General features: G+C 39.1%; 1 protein-coding gene across 4 annotated transcripts in view; it reads right to left on the bottom strand.

Annotated features, from left to right (window-relative positions):
* The window catches only part of lrch1 (leucine rich repeats and calponin homology domain containing 1), a 119213-nt gene that overhangs the window by 54392 nt on the left and 39444 nt on the right, over positions 1-25377 (bottom strand). For all 4 annotated transcript variants that reach the window (XM_011489505.3, XM_011489506.3, XM_011489507.3 and 1 more), the window contains exons 2-4: positions 10141-10285; positions 5190-5316; positions 2781-2886 (exon numbers count right to left, since the gene is read on the bottom strand). In XM_011489505.3, the coding sequence (XP_011487807.1) occupies positions 2781-2886; positions 5190-5316; positions 10141-10285 (378 nt within the window). The remainder of the gene's footprint in view (positions 1-2780; positions 2887-5189; positions 5317-10140; positions 10286-25377) is intronic.

Genomic DNA, 25377 nt, shown 5'->3' with positions numbered 1-25377 from the left:
CTCACTGTTATGCAACTCCAACTCTTAGGATTTTCTAAATGGGACTCCCACTTCACAGGACTGCTCGCCAACCAAACTGTTTCAGAAGAAAACGGCAAAAGGCTAAAAGTGAAGTCTATCAGAGCGACCACCATTCTGTTCTGCCCCAAAGCTTTTGGCTCCTGAAGATTTTAAGCAATTCTACACTCAAAAACATTTAAATTCTACTCAATATATCTTCTGAATTTCCCTTAATATTAAATGATCAGACTTGATATAAGGCACTGAGATGTAACTGACAGCGTTTCACTCAGACACGATGACGTGTTCAAAGACAACATGTTTCAGTGATGCAAGATTTTTTTTTTATGGGCAAATTTCTTTGGTAATTACAGGAAAATCGTAGTCAAATGCTGTGTTTTATATGAAGCGCAATAAGATCATTTGATCAGAAATTTAGAATATATGACATTTTTAGGTTTTGTCTTTGCAGTGAAACACATCAAAACAAAGTTAAGCCATTTGAATTGTCATATATCTTATTCTCTGGAACAAAAATCAAGATAATGTCTTTGTATGAATTCATCAAAAACACTTTGATGCGTTTTATCATCTGCTTCAACGGCTAACAGCATTCCTTTAAAAATAAGTGCTACTTTGAACAAATGACAACAGAATCTGATCAGAACCAACCTCACCTTGTCACTCATAAGTGTCTGAAGACAAAGGGCTGAGAGCTGGATTTTTGTAGATATGTCATGGAGAAATTAGATTTAGTGGAAAACTAAAAGTATTTACATGTTTTTTCTCTAAATAAATAATACGCTAATGAAAAACAATCGATGATATTTGGAAATGAGGTTTTTCCTCTTTTGTGTTTTAAATGAACAGTAAACAATTGAAACATTTTTAACCCAAGATAATGTGAAATAAACAAAAACACGTTTCAAATAACAAATCATAATTCTGCAGAAAAAGATCGTCATGTGTTATTTTGACTGCATTCACCAGCCATATTATATCATATTAAAAAAATCTGACTTTTAATAAAGGAACATTTTTGTACTAAACTAAAACACAAAGCCAAATCCTCAAAAGTAGGGGTGTGAAAATGAATCAATTAATCGATTTATATTCCTATGATTCAACTAGATCAAACTGAATCCACCCAAATCATCGAACAAATAATTTCACATTGAAATAAATTTATTACAATCCATATTGGAAAATGCAATTTGGATTAAGACTTGGTTTGTTTTACTAAAATGACCAAGTGCATCACAGCGGACAACACACACGTGATGAAGAAAAAACGGATTCGTTCATTATTCCGGTCAAACATGTGGAAACACTTGGAATTTGGCAAATAAACTCTACCATACCATGTGCTAGAATGTTCTAAGAATGTTCCCTTAGGATTATGTTTATGTGGAAAAACAACAGTGGGTTGAACTTTAGGAAACTAAAACGTGAATGGATTTGACATTCATTCTTGTTTACCTGTTTGTACATATATTTCATTTGCACTTAATTATCTTGCAAGAAAAACAAGGAATCTGGAAAACTTCACCTGCACTCTTCAGTATTCATGTATTTCTCTCTGAGTCACACTAGTTGAAGTTTTGGCTAAAGATGTCCTGGATCCATTCCAAAGTGAACCCAAATATTGATTCGAATTAACAACCACACATTATGACATGAATCGAATCGTTAAAATGAAATGTCACATCCCTACTCAATGGTCTAAATGGTCCAGTCTGATGATTTGTAATCTTTTTAATATTACTGTTTTCTAAGCAATCTTTTGACGAGGCAGAAAGAAAGCATCTTCTTTTAAAGTTATTTCTTCTCCAACTTAAATTGAGTTAAAATCTCTATGAAGTGAATGTCCATCACTAAAAACATTCTGGAATCATGACTCAAAGTTAAGTTGTTGGCCTTTCGAACGCAAGGCTGTAATATAGAGGAAAGACCAATCATAGTTTGTGTTTGTAAAATCCTGTCATTCTTCTCATGTGGGAGCTCTGCTGTCCAGTTTAGCTACTAAAAAAACACCTTCTACTGAGGACAAAACAACATTTCTCCTCAATGATTTATGGGACCTTTTACATTAAGTGGGGGACAATGCAGGAGTAAATTAAAAAATGGACGATAAGAGATTGCAATCACAATATCTACTCTGTGGTTTCAACTTTTGGAATGATCAGTCCCTGCAGGCTCAGTACTACTCAGTCTTATCCCAGCAGACATCAAGCATGACTCTCCACTTCCCAGATCGTGTCTAAATTTAGTCTTGTGGAAAAATGCAGACGTTAAAGCTTAAAAAGGGGGAGTGAGGTCGTGGTTCCACTTCTTCACAGTCTGAGGGGAAAATGGCCGAATTGTCTTCTGTTGGTGTGATGCTGGCTGCATAAAACACGCAACATATTTTAATATACAAACATTGATTTTTCACAACATTGAGACAGTATGTGTTAAACTGCTCACCCTTGTCCTACAAACTCTGTGTTGCAGCAAATCTGTCGAAGCCTCAGACTGAAAATACTCATCTTTATCTTCACTTCTTTTGGATCTAAGAGCCTCAAAGAATTTCATTCCATTTTTAAAACATTACCTGATGATCTCATTTAGACCCTCAGCACACTTTATGGGGACACCAGAACCTTAAGGTTTTAATGTTGCCGACAAAGACCTAAACCAATGCTTTCAATCAAATTCCACAGAATTCTACTATTTGTTGTGATGAGTTTGAGCTGTTCAGAAATGTAGACAAAGGTTGACCCGCCCCCAGTGGAACTCACCTTCTGGCAGAACACAGAGAAGATTCCTGCGGACATTCAGCTCTCGCAAAGCTTTGAGTCTGCCGATGTGGCGAGGAAGAGCTGTGATCTCATTGCAACTGATGTCCTGCACAGAGGACAACAGCAGCTGGTAACTTCACATTTCATCAGCATCACTTTGGACTGACAGCTTTCACATTACCAGAGGATGACCAATAGCAGTCCTTTAGCCTTTTTGTTCAATCCAGTTTTTGTTAATCATTTCTTTCTTGACCAAAACATTCCATTCCCTTTTCTTTTGTTATTCTGGATTAAATTTAGCAATAAAAAACAATGTTTTACACGTTCAAGTTCAAGTTGTCATAAGACTTTAAGTTGTATTTGAAAAATGGTCAAATCAGACAGAATACTTAGCCTCTCTTTAATATAAAATGGTATTATGTTAAACAGGGGTCTGCAACCTGAGGCTCCAGAGCCACATGTGGCTCTTTAACCCCTCCTTTGTGGCCCTCCGGTTAAAGAAAAATAAAATGTTTTTAAGTTTATAAAGTAACAGATGTTTTTAGACTACACGTCACATCAACCAAGATAAAACAGTCAAACAAGTAGGGCTGCACGATATGAGGAAAACTTGCGATATGCGATATTAGTGATCAATATTGCGATAACGATAAATTTGCGGTAAATAAACAAATAGAAAAATAAACAAAAACATCATTCCCATTTCATTGGAACAGTTTAAAAATTATACTCCAAATGACCCTCATCAACATGGGGGACAAACGTCAGGGTGGCTAACCCTGGTCCTCAAGAGCCTCAACCCTGTCTGTTTTCCAATTCTCCCTAGACTGCTCGATAATGATAACCAAAATCAGGTGTGTTCAGTCAATCAGGATGTGAAATCACTTGAGTCAGCCAATCAACAGCAAGCTGGTTAAGGAGAGCTGGAAAACAGGCAGGGTTGAGGCTCTTCAGGACCAGGGTTCACATAATAGGCCTCCATCTGATTGGTCAACAATGGGAAGGCGTCCATCTGATTGGTCAAAGCATAAAGGGATTTATTTGATTCGTTAAATGCTTCAAGCTGCTAGAAGATTGTTTTAACACATTTTGGGTTTGCGATTTATTGCGATATTCGCCGTCTTTTGCAATATGCATATTGCAGAGCTGGATATTGCGATAACGATAAATTTGCGGTATATTGTGCAGGCCTACAAACAAGTGAAACTTTATTCAACCCATTCATACACAGTTGAAGCAGAGTACATATCACTCCACCAGACTCCTGACTACATTACCCATAATACTCCAATAATCCATCAAGCAGTTGGGTTCACCAAAGCTAAAACATTCTGACAGATATTTTAGTGCTGCTTACCACAGAAAGTCAACTGGAGGTAAAACTCAAGGATTTTAAGATCACCACATGGTCCAAAAGATATGCTAAGGTTCACTTAATCAGCTCTGATTTAAAGGGTCTATTTCATGGAAAAATCTACTTTTTAGAAGTTGGAGTGTATCATAATGTTCATTCCTCACAAAAAACAACCCCAAAGCGGTATTTTGATCCATTCATGCATTTCTGAGTATTCCTCTAAAAACCTGCTCTCATAGCACCAGCCCCTCCCAACCCACGAAAACAAGCGGGTTCTCACATTGTGATGAAGACGAGTGAGAACAGCCCCTTCCAGGAAGAGTCTGTGCTACTAGCTCCGCCCCAAGGCTAAGACAAACACCCACTTCCCTCTGTGGAGCTAGCGGTGTTCGGCTAAATACTTTTGTAAGGCTCCACAATGTGCACATCCATCTTTGCAAAAGTTTGGATGCTTTTCGTGGGCAAAACACAGAGACGCGGCTGAGGCGGCTCTAGGAGGACGTCATGAAATGGGCAGCACCCACAAAAAGCGTAAGGCGGAGCCTCAAAGACTATTATATAGATGGATGTAGTTCACTCTGAAAGGCTTAAGAAAAGCATGATATAGGTCCTTTACTTTTAGTTTGTTAGATTGACACATTTCTGGCTGAGATGTACTAACAAAATGTAATATAAACTGCTAACACTTAACTAAACTACAACTAAATGTGCTGCTTTGAAATGATCTTATGTGCTCTTTTATTTTGAAAGGAAGTCTTGTGAACCCCACTCAAGTTATAAAATATTTAATATTTTGAACAAAAATATTCTCTTTATGCGTATATTAAAAAATATTTACCCCAAGAGTAACAGTAACATAATTACAAATCAGTTTTTAAGGGTGAAGTGAGACTTTGTGGCTTCTACTGATTTTGTGGTCAGTAAAAAAATCAACCCGAATGGCTCTTTATGTGTTGAAGGTTGCGGACCCCTGGTTTAACATAAATTAGCTCCTCAAAGGCAGAATAATGGGTGCAACATGACAGAGCGAGTCTGCTCTGTGGAAACGGCCTCACCAGCTCCATGAGGCTCTGCAGCTGCCCGATGGTCTCCGGCAGGCTGACCAGCTTGTTGTTGCTGGCATTGAGGACTCTCAAGGGTAACCCACACAGACAGGCCGGCAGGGAGCTCAGCTGATTCCGGCTGCAACACAAACACAATGGATTACTCAGTGTTACTGTCAGAAAAGATTTACTCTTACAGGAGTAAAATAAGAGCAACAACTCAGGACTGGAAACACAACATAAATACAAACGTCATTTCAAAGGACATTTCCTGAAAAGACAGGATTATGCCACGAAAGTACAGAAAAAGTGAAAAACAACCTAACGTTTAGCAAAACAAGCCTAAAAAGGCAGAAAACGAATGAATATTTCACCACACAAGCCTCCAGTGGAGCATAAATATTCAATCAGCTGAAGAGTGTTTACATGTCAGGACTGGATGATGAGCTTTCACACTCAGAGCTGGTCACTGTGCATCATTCAGGAGACACAGAGCCCCACAGGAAGAAACAGGCCACACACAGCACCACCCATCACCTACGCCTGTTATTTTGTGTAGAACCCTTATTTGTGCGTTTACTTTCATGTTTTGCTGGAAACCACACTTTGAAGGGACACAGATGGATGAGGGACTGACTGAACTGCATTCAGTTTTCACTCCAGACCTGCAGGCCTGTTTAACTAATTAGAACTATAAATGCATTTCCCATCCATCCCATTTTATATAAATTTGTAAAGAGGCTGTAGCCACAAGGTGGCAGTAATGAGACCATAGTTCTGTTAAAAAGTGAGAGGCTGTGAGGTGAGTTTCTGACAATGAGAGAAGAAAGATGAAAACTGAAAGATGTTTTTTTTCTCCTAAAACACTGCAGTTCCTCTGAGATATCTGAACATTTGCTTAACTGTTATTCTTTAGTTGGATCACAAACCTATTTGAAGGATTTGCATGAAAACCTTAGTCTGGTTGAGTTCATGTCATAAGATCTACAAGGCTTCCCATAGCCCCTCTATTCATCCAGAGTTTACAGCTCTAAATATTCAACCCTTTTCAGTATCTAGTTGACATTTAGTCATTTCTGATTTTTATAAATCCTTCAAACTGAAGTAACAAGCTCTGGTGCTGCTTTTTGTAAATGTCCTCTTGCTGGGGCGAAGGTTACACCACAATACTTGTAAACTATATCCATGAATATGATAATATATTACCTTTGGCATACTAGTTGTCTTAACATCCGAACTTTTGCAAAGATTGATGTGTATATTGTGTATTTAAAAGGAAAGTGTTTTTGCTGAACACCGCTAGCCCCGCAGAGAAAGTAGGTGTATATGTTAGCCTGGGGGCGGTGCTGACAGCGCAGACTCTTCTTGGAAGTGGCTGTTCTCCACTTTGTGACATCACAATGGGAGGACCCACTCATTTGCATGGATTGGGAGGGGCTGGTGCTCAGAGAGCAGTTTCCTTCAGAAATCCTCAGAGATGCATGAATGGATCAAAATACCGCTTTAATTGTTTGTTTGTTTTTACTAGGGAAAAAAAAACTTACATTAGATCAAATTTTGGCAACAATACCTAGACACAATTTAATGGAAAAAAAACATCTCCCAACAAGAAGGAAAAAAAATGAGACAGATCACCTACATTTGGTCAATTTTTTTTGTTATGTAAAACCTATAAATGCATTTTGTAAGTAATTTTTTTCTGCCTCGGTTTTTGTTCCGAAAAACTACTGAAAATAAACAGAGATATAGAGACATAGATAGAGAAATATATATATAGAGAGAAATATATATATAGAGAGAAATATATATATATATATATAGAGAGAGAGAGAGAGAGAGAGAGAGAGAGAGAGAGAGAGAGATAAGAGAGAGATAGATAGATAAAACATTTTATTAATTTCCCAAGGGAGAAATTCAGGTTTCAAAAACATACAATAAATAAAAATAAATTAATAGTTCATGAAATAGCAGCTCATATCAGGCAGATTAGTTAAACAGCAGTACCAAACCGAGCCCTATGAAATTCTGAACCGAACCCAATTGAGATTTCAGCGTATCGTTACACTCCTAGTACACAGTCAATGTTATCATTGTTGTTAAACCGACTAGTATTTAACTTGTTCTGCTCCTGTATAATTTCCCAAAAAAGACTTTACATTTTTTATTTTGACTTTGATTATATTTTAGGTTTTTTAAGGAGTACTGTCCCCTTTAAACTTCACCACAGTGAGTTCAAGTCACCGTCAAGTGTGTGTGTGTGTGTGTGTGAGAGAGAGAGAGAGAGCGTGCGTGTGTGCGTATGAGAGCATGGTTTCATGGTTTCAGATTTAAAAGTTCACTGAGTGTAATGACATTTAGCAAGTTTAAGATTTCACCCTTCAGCATAGCTGGAGTATTTCAGCACCCAACCCCCTGGAGACAGTTAACCTCTTCAATCTCCTCTGGGGCGAAGAGTGGCGGTCTTAAAAATAATTAACAAAAAAAGGGGAAAAAAAGGACCAGCAGTCACCCAGGCAACATTTCCCTATTAAAAGAAAATTACATCTTTTAATTTATTGTCATTATAACCGCTACAACAGCTACAGATGCAGCTCTGACAGGACGTTTGAGTGGAAATAGTTCCTTTTATTCTAGATAAGTTAATGCTGACCTTAAAAGTTCATTGAGGCTTCTTTGCGCTTCTATTTAACCAGAAGTCTTGAAAAGGCAGAACCTTTTCTTTGATTGGAATAAAATGAAAACCATTTCAATGTGACTTCATCCAGAGAACACTGTCCTTATGATGGCTCCAGTTTCTTTCTTAGGTTAATGTCTTCAGACGCTAAAACTTAACTGTGTTTACTGACAGAAGTTTCTGGAGGCTTTCTTGGGTTTATTATCAATACCACTGACACAAATACTGTTGATGAGGGTCGAAAGACCACTGGTATCTAATTAAGAACTTCAACATTGTCCCTTACGCACAGAGGTTTATTTATTTATTTATTTTACCCAATGATTTTTAAATTTTTAATCATTTTTTTTTAATCTATTAATCTTTTTAATCTATTGCTATTTTTTTTTACAATTTTTATTGTTTGTAATGTGTGTGTATGTGTTTTATGAGTGTGAGCAGATGGCCATTTTTAAATTTCCTTAGGGATTATTAAGACCTATTCTATTCTATTTTATTCTAATTTATTCAAATGTTTGATGATGTTCTGGAATGTGGTTGATGACATTTCTGAAGAACTGACAGTTCGACGTCGAGGAACATAACATTTTTAAAGTGATTCATTTTCTTTTTATACACTCAACCAATTTTAATGCACTCTTTATATCAAAGAGCCTCCGCACAAATTTTATTTTTACTTTTTATTCTACCTCTTTTTTGTCCTGTCCAGCATCAACGCAAACATCAAACATGAGAACACAAATACACTTCTGGAGAAAACCAGTAGTTTATTTGCATAAACCCCTTTTGTGTTTGAAACCAAACTTTATTGTTGTAAAATTGTTTTCATTAGTTTTTTATGATGGGCTCTGGGCCTGATGGAAAGGAGAAGGTTCAAACAGGGGTCGGAATAAAGGGAGAAGGTACAGAGAAAATGAAACTTTGGACATAAAGGAAGAAAAAAAACAAAATAGGTAATGAAAGTTTTTTGTGGTTCAATGCCACCAATATCATAAAAAACAGTTAACAGAATGACTTATTTTTTTGTTGCTCCTGGGTCAAAAGTTTAAGAATTGATGCATATTTCCAATTTACAATGAGCTTTTAAAAGAAACAAAGTATTGCGTTTCACTTTAAAGACCCACTCGGATCACTTTTTGATCTATTGTCAAAGCGTTCTCAGTGGTCTTTTAATTATGATAACGCCATTTTCCAAATTCAAAAATAACCTGTGTCATTTTCTGGGACATTGTTTCAGCCGTGTGGCAGGAATTTAGCAGAATTCGCCTCTAAACTGTGGGCAGGATTGTTGCCGCAGAATAAGTCTGTGCTCATTACCATCAACCCTTTGTTTACCTGATCCCCCACTGGCTCGGACAAAGAAAACAAAGACATATATGGACCTTTTATCTGCAATAGGATGCATCGGAATGCAGCCTGTGGTCCACCAAGTGTAGCACCTGCGTCACCTTTTCCGAATGCATTTTTACGTCTGCTCCTAGTTCACAATGTTTTAAATAAAGAAATATTCAGAAAAATAGTTTTAACCTCAATTTTGAAATAAAAAATGCCACCAGACCATGTTAAAAACACAAAGAAGACTATTTTCATTGGAGTGGGTCTTTTGGCAGTTAAATAGAATCATAACTTGTGTGGAAAAACCTATTACCGTAGTTTTACTTCTACTACTACTACTATTCAAAGAAAACATTTTAATCTTTCGGAATTTTAGGTTGTACTTGGTATATTTTCAATATCATCAGAATGACCCAACATTTATGTCTTGTTCATTTCACCAACACGGTAATTTGTGGCTGATAAATATTTTCCATGCTTTCAATGTGTCAATTTCATAAGGAAGTTGCATTATCATGTGAGTTTTTCTCAAACGGAACCATTGCAGATTCATTGGATAAATGTAATGCAGATTATCTGTCCTTTAAAACGACCTGATGTTTTCCATCAAACCTTATTTCCAGAAAACTGAAAATAACATAAAAAAGTACCATACACAAAGACAAAGGTTCAATAAAAAAACAATTAAGATGTTCTACCTATTTAAAAACATACCAAGGTGTTTACGTGAATGATTAAAGACTAGAAGAGCTGACTGGATGTCCAGAATCTGCTTTAAGCTGGAAAAGTTTCCTAAAATCCAAAGGCAGAAGCAGCAATACTTGTGTATTTCAGCACACTCAGACTGCAGCGTCATCAACCCTTCAAACTCACACAACAGAAAAGCAATCAAAGTGAAGAACAAAGAGTTCCCTTCAGGCTCACGCTGTGCAGAACCAGTAGAAGAGCCTTTACCTGAGGTTTAACGACGTGAGGGACTGCAGGCTGATGATGCTGTCTGGGATGGTCCGAATGCAGTTGTGATATAAGTTTAGTGTCTCTAAGGCAACCAGGTGGCAAACCTCTGAGGGAACGTCCGCCAGTCGGTTCTTTGAAAGGTCTGTGAATAGAACAAAGGAGGATTCAGAATGTACAATTTAAGATCTGATTAGATTCTTATTCACCTTAAAGAATGTGGAGAGAGGACACAAGGCATAGACTGCTGCTGGACTTTAAGAGCCTTCAGAGCATTAAGGCATTAAGGCAAAAAGGCATTCTTTGGGACAAACCATTCGTGGTTTACCTCAACAACAAAAAGAAGTAGCACAGTTATTCAAAATCTCTGTCCATCTCTTTCTGCGGCTGCAGAACCTGATCTTTTAGCCAGGTTGGAGTCTTCTGTTTGGTGTAATTTAACAACATGCTCTGCTAGACTAAAGCTACGGTCACATATGCCAAAATGCCACCACACGGCGACCTAAATGCCTTTTTTTTTTTTAGCAAATTCGGCAGGTGGGCCTGCAGTGGCTGCATGGTGGCACTTGCAATGGGCAGCAGCGGTCGCATTTTCAAACACCGCACAGCGGCCGCCAAGGTTTTAAGAAAAAGTTAAAATTCAACACCACGGGCGATTTTTTCACATCAGTCAGCCACCGCCCTGTTACATTTGGAGGTAGCACAGCGGCAGTCTGATAGTAGGAATGTTCCCTCTAATTTGCGGGTGTCTTTGCATACCTACAAGCTCCCTGAGAGCAATGAGGACCTCTGTAAGGAGTTGAGTATGTACGAGCAGGTCCCGATCTCGCAGTAAACATTACCCCTGGCTACTGGGCGGCCAGCGGCCAGTGGAACTTGATATGGATGACCATTGTCTGGAGACATTTACACATCTTCCAGTCAGAGCTGCTGTGCGATTGTGCAATGACGTCATCCCCTCCTGACTGACTGCCACCGGACTGCCGTCTGCATTCATGGCCACGCCAACAATTTTCTGAAAAATCGGGAGGCGGCAGTTAATAAATATAATTCTGCTGATGCTTCCCGATCGTGCGGGGGTATAGGGACAGACACCAATTTCTAGCCAACATCCCTTCCCAAATGATCTGAGCCTTATGGTGGGTATTTTCTAAAGGGTTGCTAAGCGCTGCCGTTGAATTTTTCAACTGTAGAGCTTAGCTCCAATGAAATAGTCAATTCGGTTGTAATTTTTTTTTTGTGATACAGGTGTCGAAGTCAGACGTCACCACTAACTCATAGATTGCTCTGAATCAGACTGTGTCGACATTTCTACGGCAACCACCAATCAGGAGTGAGCTTGTTGGAAAGCCACCCCCCTAGTACTAAAAAGCAGGCTCGGGATAATCTATCAATCAAACACTTAGAATGTTAGATGTGAGAACACATACTTTTAATGTGGTAAAAAAGGTATCAGATCAAGAAAAGTTATTCTGACCAAATATACTGAGTAACAGTTGTTTGTTAGTCTACAGATTTCTTTGATATTTTGACCTTATGGAGACAGTGGATACTTCCTGTTTGGAATGCGAGGGTGGAGGGGTCACTCAGTCCAGTTCTCATTTACAGTCAATGAGCACTAAAGATAAAATGACGTGATTTAGAATACTTAAGCCCCATTGTTGCAAGATTTAACAGAATCTTTTCAACTAACATAATATATTCTATCTTATAGATTTATCAGTTTAGAAGTCCACTTTGAAATGACAAACTCTTCAGAGGATACTTTACACCTGCCTTTAATTGATGCTCATTCTATGGAAACCTTTTGGACAGACTAAAAGTCAGTATGAGTTGTTGTCAGCTACTGAAATATAGATGATTTGCTTCTTCAGCAGACAGGTGGAGAAAGTTGGTTTTGGTTGTGAATAAAGGCCTCTATGTGGTGCTGAGACGCCACACAGACAGGTTTAAAAAGCTACAGTCAGATTTAGGGAGGAATCTATGAGAACATGTCAGCTGCTGAAGGCCAGGCTTGATGACATCACATCCTGCATCGCTAAATAAGGCCAAGAAATGTAGGGCTCATTATTGCACATTGTTCGGAGGAGGCAGAACCCATGAAAACAAACTTTATTTTCTTTAAGGAGAGAGGGGGGAAGGAGTGTGTTTCCTTTAGAGGCAGTATTAATGGAGAAGGTTTGTTGCACTTCTGCATCAGCGGCTACAGAGCCAGAGTTCAGAAGAAATCTCTGTCATCTTGTTCATTGTTTTATGGGCCATCAGTCATCTGGATGAACGAGCCACAGCAGTGCAGCAGGGCCGTTCTCAGTGGAAATCACAGCTGCAGCTAAGCATCAATGGCAATGGCAGCACTGCATCATGGGTCACAGCGGTGGGAGGAAGTGCTATTTAAAAACAGCCATTCTGTGAGCAAACAGCAGCATGACTGTTATTATTAGTGTGTGTGTGGGTTTGTGTGTGTGACATAAAACATTCTTTGCTTTCAAAGGAAACTTTGAGATGTTGTAACAGTACAGCGACACTAATGAGCCTTTAGGACCAAATTAGGGCCCCATCCATCTAACACTCCCTGAACTTTCTGCTTCCAGCTAAACATTTGGCCAAAATGCCTTTTGAGGTGACAACCGATGACAACGGCTTCAGGTCTTTTACTCTTTAAGACAAAAAAAAAAAGAAACCCCGTTTAACTGAGAGAACAATGGTTAGGATAATGAATCCCTCTGGCTCTGCTAATGAAGAAAACCAAACTGGTGGAATCAGCAGCTGGTGTGCCATAAAACAACAAGTGAAGCTAAATGTGATAAATGGCAAACAGCTCTACAAAGGCAAAACTCAAATTATGACATAGATGTTAAGAGGATGATCATCAAACAGAAAAAATATAACTGATTTTTAACAACCAACTATTTGAAAAAAAAAAGAATGTTACAGACCCACTCTGATGAGAATTGGTGTCTTTAACATGTTCTTGTGGCATTTTGTTTTCCTCGTCTGAGCTGGAATCTGGATCAGAGCTCAACGGCTGGATACCTCCAATATTGCTCGCCATTTTTGTTGCACCACTAATGTTAGCTTGAGGGCTGTAAGGTAGCGGGAGAGCATGTAAACTAATGGATGATGGTAAGCGGAGTCAGGCTTGCTCCACACCATTGGTCCTGCCAACAACTCGGAGGTGAGAGAACAACACATACTTTTGAATTTTGGCTATATAAACCACTGGCAACACTTAGAAAATAGATCAAAAGGAGACACATTTCATTTATCTCAAATGTTCAAACCAAATATTAAGCTGTTTATATTACTACTTCACACTTATGATGTAGTTTAGTACAGAGTCAAATGTATTAATTAGACATATACTAAGTAATTTAAAACAGCTCTTGAGTTTGGTTTGCCAATATTTAAAAAAGAAATGTATTTTTTAGATGATGTCATTCTGCAAATACATAAAAGTCAAGCTATTATTCTAAACTGCAAAAGAAAAAATATGATCCAATTATGGATAAAGATTCTGTCCCAACTAACTGTGTTCTTTTGGACAAACCGCTCACCCATTTTTAAAAAAAAATCCTAAGTTTGAAACAGTACCAAACCCCTAGTTTACTTAAACGTCACAGAGAGAAGAATAATAAATGTCATATGTGCTTCATCTGTTAGTCTGCGGTTTTCCTTGTTAACTTGCTGCATAGCAAAGCTGTTGCAGCAAAAAGCAGTCTTGTGATGGAAATTAGTCTGAGTTGTTCTAAACCCAGCCTGCTTTACCTGTAACCACATACAACTCAGGTGTCAGGCTTTGCTTGTAACACATTAAAGCAGAATATCTGATGTATAAACAAGGATCAAAATGCATCCTGATACCCTTTCACACAGTTCCTGAGGATTACTTCATCTCAGGATTTTGAACCTCTGGCACGTTTCAGACGTGTAACAGGAGGAGGCCACATTCCCTTCAGCTCACTTGTTTCAACCTGCAGCAGCCGATCGTTGCAGGGATAAATAGCAGAGTGGTGAGTGGAGGCCTTCCTGATGCTGTCATTTCACTGCATGATGAAGGAGTTTATGAAACTGCTGCAGTTAATAGAGCATCAACCCTCCTGTGCTCCTCCTACTGCTCATCTAAACAGAAAAACTGATTGCAAATGAAAAAGAACAACAGATTTCAATTTTACGTGCAAAAAGTACTAATCTAAGTAAAAACAATGCATAGAAGATCTGTTTTTATAATCAGGACATCCAGAATTTTAAGACACTTTAGACCCCCTCACCGATGCGTGAGAAGAAGCCGTTTTAAAAGCGGAACCAACGCACTTCGTCAAACATTAGGTATCATAGTAATAGGTTTAGGGGCTGTCATCTGGACTTATTTTTTAAAGATAGAAGACGTTTCACCTCTTATCCAAGAGGTTTTGTCAATTCTGATGGAATCAACCTAGATGAATGAGAGTCTTCATAGACACAACCACTAGGTAGTTTGTGTTAAAATAGCTGCGTTTCCATTACATATATGTGCAAAACTATTGAAATTCTAAAAATGTCGGAAAAAAACACAATTTTACAATTACACTGTTTCCATTAAATCAGGGGTCGGGAACCTATGGCTCGCGAGCCATATATGGCTCTTTTGATGGTCACATGTGGCTCGCAGACAAATCTTTAATTATACTTCTTTTTTCATTAGTCCTTCTCGGGTGCGATGCGATGCCAGAGGCGCGCAGTAGTAGCGGTGCTTGGAGAGAAAACTATCAGTTTTCTGATTATCTGATTATTTTCTAATTATTTCACAGAGTTTGTACCAACTGGAAACCTGTGAATTGCCGTGCCTAAAACTGCGCGTTCCCATCTCTGAGAACGAGCGCGCAGATGCGGGGACGGGATGTGTGAGGAAGAAAGCAGAGAGGGGGTGGGGGGGTTGTGGGCACGGCCAGCAGGTGAATCGCGCAGGGATTGTAAAAACGTAAAACCCGCTGCCCGTCACTCACTGCAGCGTGTGAGTGTGTGTTTGGCTCCACGTATGTCTCACATCTAAAGAACATTCAGACCTACGATCACGTTTAAAGTCTCAACGCCTGCATGAAGCAGAAACTCACCACGTATCAACCAACCAGACTACACCATCAGCAAAACCACCACGAGAAATATTCATCAGCAACAGCATAACAATGTTATTAAATAGAATCCACATGCTTATTGTCATTTAAAAATGTTGAAATTTCATCAAATGCCCACATTTATTTGTATAATTAGTTTTAAACATATTGTCGCGGACAGAGTTTAACTGGTAGGCTGTTGGGCCGCGTTGTAAATTCTGGAGTTCACTAAACCCATCAAGCAGAGATCTGATTGGCTCTCAGTTCTGTCACTCAGCCTGTTGTTCGGTAGTTTGGACCAATGGGGTTCAGCTATGGGCCAAATAAGGGAAATGGGAGGGCTGGAGCGGGAGCAGGGGAATATAAAGTTGGGAGAAGCGCTTTTATCTCGCTGGAGAGATTCAGGAGCTGCTGAATTAATTGTACGGCGTTTGTTGTGGTCTGCAGTAACCAGAATAAAGAACCTTAAAAGAGGTTAAGTCTCAGTGCCTCAGTGTGGGAAAGGGACACTACATTATTGTATGGCTCTTTCAAAATTACATTTAAAAATATGTGGCGTTTATGGCTCTCTCGGCCAAAAAGGTTCCCGACCCCTGCATTAAATCATAGTTATGAGAATAAACTCAAACCAACCCACGCAATAAGACATTCAAAAACACTGCAACGGATGTGGACAATGATTTACAGCAGATACATTGACATTTCTGCCACAGCACTAGCGCTCATCTGTGAGTGGAGACGTCAGCGCCTTCTTCAAGTACGTGTACGGCGAGCTCTGTACACGTGGGAGCAGTTACAGGTGAAGCAATTGTGGGGAATGGTGGTTGGAGATTTTACAGAGGAACTGTGGATCCAACAATTCTTTATGACTCGCTCAACTTTTGTTGAGCTGTATGTTGCTGTGGAACGTCTTTTGGCAAAGACAGCCAGTATACCAAGAAGAGCATTTTCATTAGGTTGTTCTTCACGAAACTCATTTCATTATGAAAAATTGTTTCCATTGAAATATGAATTTCAATATGCAGGGCTCGACATAGCCATTTGCTCACTGGCCCGGTCCTGTTTCTCGAGCAGTACGGACCACAAGACTTTATTTTTCACTTGTCCGCTAGGGCCACTAAAATATCTAACGGTTATTATATTTTTCACCTTTCTCAATAAAGTATATTTTGCGAAAACGTGTAGAATTACCTTGTCTTCATCGCTTTGATAGTTTGACGTCCGCCATGATTGTTTAGGTCACGTGGTGCGCAGGCTCCGCAACTACGAACAGTGTAAAGGCCTGTTCACACCGGGACGAATTTCGCCCGCGATATTCGCCGACGTTTAACGCCTTGTGACTAAACAAAGGGCACCAATGTGAGTGTGCACACCGACGCGAAAAAACGCCACGCGTCAAGGCGTCACTTTTTAAAAAATGCCTCGGGTTCGTTTTTTTGGTTCGACACGCCGCGTCGAAAACTATACGCGCAATGAGAACAGCGCTTTTGCACACGTGTTTGGAGCTTCTGAAGTTACAGTAAAACACAACTTGGGGGCGCTCAAACATCAAACTGCCTTTCTGTCACATCAAATGAACTGATATCTCAGATAACCAGATTATGATAGCATGTTTGGTGTGCATGTAAGAGGGTTCAATACTGAAATCTCGGTAGACATGTTTCTATATCTTTCCACAAATGTGATGTTTTCTGACAGGAGGGAGTTTAATGTGGATGGAAAACTGATAAATATACACACAAGGGATAAATATACAATGGACCCCATGTGACCATGGGGTTTGTCCATCTTTGGAAAACAGTTTCCTGAATATTTATGTGACAACAGATGTGGACACCACATCAACAGATCCAACTTACAAAGAAGATTTATGTCTCTAGAGTTCTTCCTTTTTTTTCAATAGAAACATTAGAAAAGCTGTACCCCCCTACAATGAAGACGTAGGGCTTTCTGTGTTAATAACAACACTTTACTTGAGAAAAGGAAGTGATGTCATTACAGTAAAAAAAAGCCAAGGCTTTGCTTAACGCTTCACTGCAAAATTTAAGCTTTAAAAAAAACTGACAAAGAATAGACAGCTTCGTGATCTAAACAATCTAGGATGCAAAATGAGACGTTTGAGTAGCTGCAACTCCAAAAGTCTGACTTACAACCGCACAAACCTTTAATATCCCTGCAAAGGAACAACATTGTAAAAACACACTTGTATCTACAGTTAGCTCCTTGTGGTCCAGGTTGTACCAGTCCGAACTCGCCTGTTACCAACATATCAGGTATGTCAGTGAGCACGCTTCTCCACAGCACACATCCAGTCACACAAAACTTTCTGATCCAGTTTCTTGCATCGGTGCCTGAAGCCTACAGCCTAAGGGAGTCTTGTAGTCTTTTTTATTTCTGTGGGGCTTTTAATCTTTTAATAGACAAGGAAACATTTTTTTCAAAACAGGAAGTAAAGTAGGAACTGCTAAAGATACATGGAACACGACCATAAAATCCATTCAACTCAGAAGAAAGACTGAACCATTGTGAAGCAGGTCAGTAGATCCTGTGTGCTTCAAACAAAAGCCTCTCTGGAAAAAAGCACAGCTTGACTAACTCTACAGAGACATTTGGGTGAAGTTAATGTATGTTGGGGCTAAAACTCCTATAGAACCAGATTAAGAGTTTAAAGAACTAGAAAAAAACTGTGACAATCTTTAACAAGCAGTTCTGATATGACTTTTAAAAAAATGATGAAGGGATTCTGATATTTTTAGCTCCAGTCCTATTACGCAGTCTGGTCATTTACTGTCAATGTGTGACCCCTCCCCCTTGGCGTTCCAAGCAGGAAGTAGCCGCTGGCTCCAAAAAGCCAAAATCCCATAGACTTCTATTGAAAAAGAACAGCTATCACTGACAGAAAAAACATTTTTGCTTTGCTACCTTTAACACGTCCTTGATAATCCTAGTGTGTGTATGTTTATGTATATATATAGGTACCTCAGTTGGTAAGGTGCAGGACTGTCATGTAGGAAACCATTCCCAGGGGCGGAATGAACAATTACTGGCAAATGGAAATGGGGCAATTACCATAACAATGGTGAGCAATTAACATCACCCAGTGAGGGTCCTTGGGCAAGACCCTTAACGCTACTACCTACCTCACAAAATGAGAGACAATAAACCACATGTCATGCAGACCTGATGGAAAGTGGGCTACTGGAACAAGACGGAAATGTACTACATGTGAGAACAAGGTTCTGTTACAATCCCACCCAGAGGGGTTACATGCAGAGAATGGATGCTTCAAAAACCACTATCAAGGGGTAACTGCCAAACAACTGGTAGCCCAATGCTCGAACATCCACAAACGGCAACCCCTATCACAACTTGGGATTGAAGCTGTACAACACAATTGCAATCCTACGGGAGAGCCAGAACAGCAGGTCAAAGAGGAGGCTATACCACACTCCCACCCTGAGCTTGGGTACACAGCCCCAACAACCACAGATATGCTGAGCGAGGCAGCAACTGACCTGAAAGACAAGATCATGTCTAGAATGAACCCTAGGCAACCCCGACACCAGCTACAACGGTTGAGTGATGTACCGCCTGAAAGTCTCCTGGAAACTGTGAATTAAGCATAGAGGGCAATTACTATCATAACAATCACAGAAACCAAAGAACTGGTTTACACTTCAGCAGCAGTGATCCTTGAGATGCTTGGCTATAAGAGCAACCATGGGAGAAGAAGAACTCCAGAAGAGCCAAGCTCAGGAACAAGCCCTGAGCACCAGAGCAATAGGCTAGAATAATATATAGGAAAATGTGTGCAGAATATGGAAACCCCAAGGTCAAAATGGGAAACACCCCCGAAGGTGGTAGAGAACGAAAAGGCAAAGATCCTGTGGGACTTTCAGATCCAGATCGATAGAATGGTAAAATAAAGCATGCTTACTTTTTGGTTGGTTGTGTGATGTCATCACTTTACGATCAGCGTTGAACATTAGAGACTTGCTCTGAAGGTTTTTTTTCCCTCTTCAACCCACCTGACAAACCACCGTAATTCACGACCAGGTCTCTACAGAGCTGATGAGCTGAATCCTGGGTGTTGGAGCGGAAAATAGGTAAAGCATGCGGGGAAGGGGATGTGTGCGGGTCTAGGCTGAGACAGGCTGTTCTGAGCAGTCAAATGTCTTTGTACGTGGGCTTTAAAAACCTTTGCACTTACAGAGGAATTTGCTTTCGCTTGTGTTTTAAATCATTTAAGCGTGGCCAACTCAAGCAATGAGATAGCAGAAAATGTGTTTATGGTGGTTCAAAGAGGCTTGCTGACCTGCATGTGACCGGGGATGTGGACTGCTAAGATATCAGATCGTTGCACAACGAACGCTGTAACGTGGAAATACTTGAGACAATGTACAAAGGCTCTGCTGCCTACTCAAACACAGAGCTCAGTCATCTGACAACTCCAACTCACGCTGCTGGGAGGAAAAAATGAGGCATCAAACCAACGTTGAAATATTAAAAGCCTTTCTCCACAGAACATTTTCTATATTTGAAACAAAAACATGAACGGCTGATAATTGAATCCAGCTTTGTCAACCTTCAGAGAGCCTTTTTAGCGCAGAGTTATGACAATATGTACAACAGACTTAATACATGGAGGAAAAGTCTCAGAGTTAGCCTAGAAGCCAGTAAACAAGGACAGTAGACATGACATAGAAAGAGAGTATCTAGTCTTCATTTTTAAATGGTTGAAGACATTTATTTTTGTTTGATGTCACAAAAAAAGAATGGAGTAAAACCACTTCTACAATATTGCAGTTTAAAAAATAGACTCACCGGATTTGTGTATGCATAATTCTTGATATGTAACTCATACAGTACCGTATGTGCCAAGGTGCTGTCATGAGCAGATCTGCAGTGAGGGAGTGATTAGTTCTGGAAAAAGTTTTTTTAAAAAGGTGAGTTTTCATCAAAACGCCTTTTTAGACTTTTTAAAATCTTAATTATCGGGGCAAATCTGCATAAGAAAGAAAAAAAATGTCACATTTCTACCAGATATAATTAACAATAACGTTCAAAGCGGCTGATAAGAAAACTGATGACCCAGAACTTTACCGGCATTTAAGCGAATCAACTACAGACAAATCTGGAGATGTGAACAGCGTCTCAAATCTGGTATGTGCTAGGCCTGCACAATATACCGCAAATTTATCGTTATCGCAAGATCAAGCTGTGCAATATGCATATCGCAAAACACAGCAAAAATTGCAATAAATGGTTACCTTAAATGCGCTAAAACAATCTTATGGCAGCTTAAATTATTTAACAAATCAAATAAATCCCTTTATGCATTTGACCAATCGGATAGACTCTTTAGCGTTGTTGACCAATCAGATGGAGCCCTTTTATGTTAGATGTTCCATCCTATGTAAACAAGGGTCATTTGGAGTACAATTCTTAAACTGTTGCAATAAAATGGGAATTATGTTTTTGGTTGTTTCGCTATTTGTTTATATACCGCAAATTATATCGTTATCGCAATATTAATCCCTCATATCGCATATCGCAAGTTATCTTTATATCGTGCAGCCCTAGTATGTGCATATATTCTATTTTGTATGTTTTTGATATTTGAGTGTACATGTGAATACATGATTGCGAGTACCGACAGTTACAGACAAAGGGTATTGTATGAGTTATAAATCAAGAATAACACACACACAAATTAGGTGAGACCATTGTCTCTCCATATTTGACGAGCTAACAATCTAAACTGACTTTAACTTTGTTACCACAGAAACAGGAACATCCAACTCCAGCCCTAATAATTCATTGTAGCTTAAAGTCAACCATAATGACTTTAAGGCAAAGAGACGGTTGACTAAAGTGAATGTCGGGCTCTTTTTGGAGCTGTGGTTGTCTTCCACCTTAGTGCAGGACAGTCGGACAGCGTGGACCTGAGGATGAGCAGGGCCTGTGCTGCAGCTGCATCCTCTGGCTGTGCAGGAAAAGGCGAGACTCCTCCTAGCAGTGCAATAATGACAGGTTGTACACCACGCAATGCAGGATAAAAATAGCTCAGAGTGGCTTTTCCAACCCTACTCAGCAGTCTCATAACAAACACCACAGCATTTCAAGCTTTAACTGAACATCTGGGAATGATGAAGAAAACCAAGAATCAGTTTTTACTCATTTTTCCTTCTCCACGTGACATGTCACAGATTGGAGTAATAATAAACTCATGAATAAGCCAAAGCAAAAACAATATTTATACTTAACAACATTCTAGAAGACACAACAGGCTTCATCACTTCAGAGTTAAGCTGAACTTATCAAATTTTGCTCTAGTTGTGGACAAATGTAGTGCTTTGTATTGGCAAGAGTCTGATGACAATATACATGCCATGATACGATATTTATTACCATATATCCCAAGACTGTACCAGAGACAATATATTAAAATTTTGTAAAAAAAAATATATGACTTTGAAAAAACTTTGAATACTACTTCCACATGGACAAAATTGAAGGAAGTAAATTTTATCTAATGATCAGAACAATAATCACAGCAACTTAGTCTAACATACAATTGGTCAGTTTATAACTTCAATAACTTGCATTACAGCAAAAATGTAATGAAAAAAAAACTTAGGATCATCAAGAATATGTTATCAAAAGGTATTGGAGCAAGAATGTTTATTCTGACCAAAAGAATAACTGAGTAATAGCTGTTTATTTCCTTTATAAAAGTCTATAGGATTTTAGCTTCTTGGGCGCAGCAGGCGCTTCCTGTTTGAACGCGAGGGGGGAGGGGTTGCTCAGTCTAGTTTTCTTTTACTGTCAATGAGCGTATCCAAAAAGGTTCTATGATTAAGTACATAAAGTGCACGGTAGTTGGCTACTGAATTAAACAACGGAAGAAAACAAAGAACAATCTCCAACATGTTGATCTGCCTATTTCAATTAGAGCTGAGTGTCATTGAGCTGTGTAAGAACAACCGCAAAGCTAATGAGTAAACATCTACCACAAGGTGGATCTCACAAGATCTGGTTGTTTTGATGTGGAGCTACTGAAAGAGGCTCGATGTGGTGCACCGCCAACTAGTGGATGGAGCTTCAATCAAAATAGAAAAGTAAGATGCTGAAGTAAATGTTTGCTTATAAGCAAACAAACCAAAAATTAAAACCTATCTTGGCAGTATTTGAAATTGATATCAGTATTCCTTTCAGCGCACTGTGTTCTGCATCCTTCCGTTCCGTGTCTTCTGTACAGAGACACGGCATGTGCAGTTTAATAGAGTTACAGAATCTTCAATCACCAGCGGTTTCTTGTTTTCATCCTATAATACTGGACTTCTTTTTTACGACTTTTTTTTAAAACTTTTTTTAACTTTGAGAGTTTGAGAGTTTAAAGACACACTCCAAAGAACATAAAGTTGTTGGTGTTTTTAACATGTTGTGATAGCATTTTTGTTATGACATAGGACACTTAGAAAGACAATTAAGATCAAAATTGCATTTTAGAATATTTCTTTATTTAAATCCTTGTGAATCAGGAGCAGACAGAAAAATACCATTTGAAAAAGCTCTCAGCTGGGACGTAGAAACTGCAAAGTACGGCCAAAGTATCACTGCTCCGCTCCATCTACTTGCAGACAAATCCATGTGGGAATCTGGCTCAAAACCGTACAGATAGATAACTCAAATATTGCTCTCCATTTTTGTTACATTAATAATGTTAGCTTGGGTTTGTGAGGAGCTGTAAGCTAGCAAGAGAGAGTGTAAACAAATGGATGATGGGCAATAAAAAGAGGCTTACTTCTGCACCTACAGTCCTGCCCACAACTCAGAGATGAATTTCTGATGAACTCCTGCTGCTCTGCAGAAACTATTTCGCAGAAAAAGACACAGGGTTTGTTTGTTTTTTTGGCCTAAAAACGGCATCATCATAATTAAAGGACCACTGGGAACGCTTTTAAAATAGATCAAAAGGTGATCAGAGTGGGACTTTAACCAAGAGAGAAAAGTGTGAAAATGTTCACGTCTGTCTGAGAAAAGTCTGTAAAGTCTGTAGTGAGGAGTTTTACTGCCTTAAAACATCTGAAATCCTATTTTGCCGGTTTCACCTATCACGGGTTATTTATGGAACGGATCCTCCGCGATAAACGAGGGAACACTCCAATTGAGAGACTCAGTATTTGAAAATGCTTTAAAATGGTCTCAGGTATGTAATAATTTTCAGTGTGTTTGCAGTTAAGAAGTCGATCAGGATTTTAATGGTCCTCAGCATTACAGTTTTTCTCAGTCGCCTTAGTACAATTTTCAGATCAGAATTGAAGTTTGCAAATACGTGTGTGCATTTCTCAAAACAATTTGTACAAACAGCAAAACACTACGGATTTCTTGCAAAAGCCTGTAACTTGCTCAAAATCTTTAGTTCATCTCTCAAAACTAAGTCTTTATGTCATTGAACATGTCAGTGCCATCAGAATGTCAAGTCATTGTGTCATTGTTTACGAACAAGACAGTCAAATAACTTAGTCATGTTGTCAACATAAGTGTGTACTTTAGAGCGAGGTTCTGATGGAAACTATGGCTAAAGTTTGGATGAAAATTATTGTAAAATGTGAGTTACACCCTTTTTGTTTGATTGCAAGAGAATGGACAAGATTCACATTTACACTTTTATTGTTCATATTGTAATTTGTTGACAGACCATGTCATACCAACATAGAAAAACCCACTGCAAACAGTAACACAAAGGGAAAAAAAGATAGGACAATATTTTGTCCAACAGTACAGGCAGTGCAGTAGGAATTGGTGCGGTCTTCCTACACCTCTTGTCGTTCCTGTATGTTAGGCCACAAAGTCTCATCCACATCACAGCGAATATCCTCTCTTGCAATGCAGCGAAATATGTTTGTCACATTATGACAACTTGGTCAACCATTTTGCCGTTAATGACTTATACGATGAACTAATGACTAGGTGTTTTGAGGAGTAAGACTATTGCACAGTGAACTGAATAATACATTTTGATCAACATGACATAAACAATTGATAATGTAGCAAAGAGCAGAGAATTGTACATAATCATTTGCATGGATGTACCAAAGCAATTGCAACTTGTTCAAAGAAGTGAGAAACTGCTTATATGATGTGCACAATTGACATCATGATGTGAAGATTGAACAAATAGTTTTGGGAATTTCATTCTGATCTGAGAATTGTACTAAAGCGACTAAGAAAAACTGTAACATCTTTTTAGCTAATCAGCTTCAAATGATGGGGACATTTCTGTGATTTGAGTTCTATATAGCCTTGATCCTCTAAAAGCAGAAAAGGGCCGTTTTTTCATTCTGACAGCTTCAAGCAGCAGAACCTTTCTCAAAAATCGGTCTGATTCAAAAACCAAATTAAAATGCTATTTTAATGACCTTGACAGAAACCCACCGGAGGAAACATGAGAGCTGAATTGAAACCTCTGACAGGCATAATGTATAATGTTGCGCATGTTGTCTCAATACAACGTTCTTCTGGGAAAACCTTCATGCCAGCGTTCTCATGGATGTTATCTTGCCACCACTCGGTTTTTCTGTGGATTCAGCTCAGCATGAGTGCAGACGACCCTGCTAAAACAGCTGTGGAAGGACTTAAACTACTAAGACCCGACACAACGGTGAAAAAGTGCAGCTAATTTTATTAGCTATTCTACAAAAACATCGTCATAAGTTGGGGCCAGACAAAGACAGAAGCATGACCGCTGAGTAGATTGTCTTTCATTTTGTATTCATATTAATGCATGAATGTAATGATAAACAACCCTAACTGCTTCTGAATGTGGTTGGAGCTATCAGATCTCACTGCGCCCTCGAGGTTTCCTGTGTTACAACTGTAATTACAGCCCCCACTTGTAAGCAGATCTTCCAAAAGGTTTGTTTATACCGGATGGAAGGGGGAACAGTTAGCCCTAGGAAAGGCAACGAGTGGGAAAAAGCTGCTGCCTCAGATGGATGATGATGACTATGATAACGATGAGTTTTGACACTTTTGTTGACAGCTTTCCTTGCTGATAACAGCAAACTCTAACAGCGCAGTGACCTACACCGTAAAAACCAACTAAACCCTTGAAGCCAGCTACTGTCCCATCCAAAAGAAA

This window comes from Oryzias latipes, chromosome 21, assembly GCF_002234675.1.
Source record: "Oryzias latipes chromosome 21, ASM223467v1".
Classification (NCBI taxonomy): domain Eukaryota; kingdom Metazoa; phylum Chordata; class Actinopteri; order Beloniformes; family Adrianichthyidae; genus Oryzias; species Oryzias latipes.
This window is presented reverse-complemented; position numbering and strand designations above follow the sequence as displayed.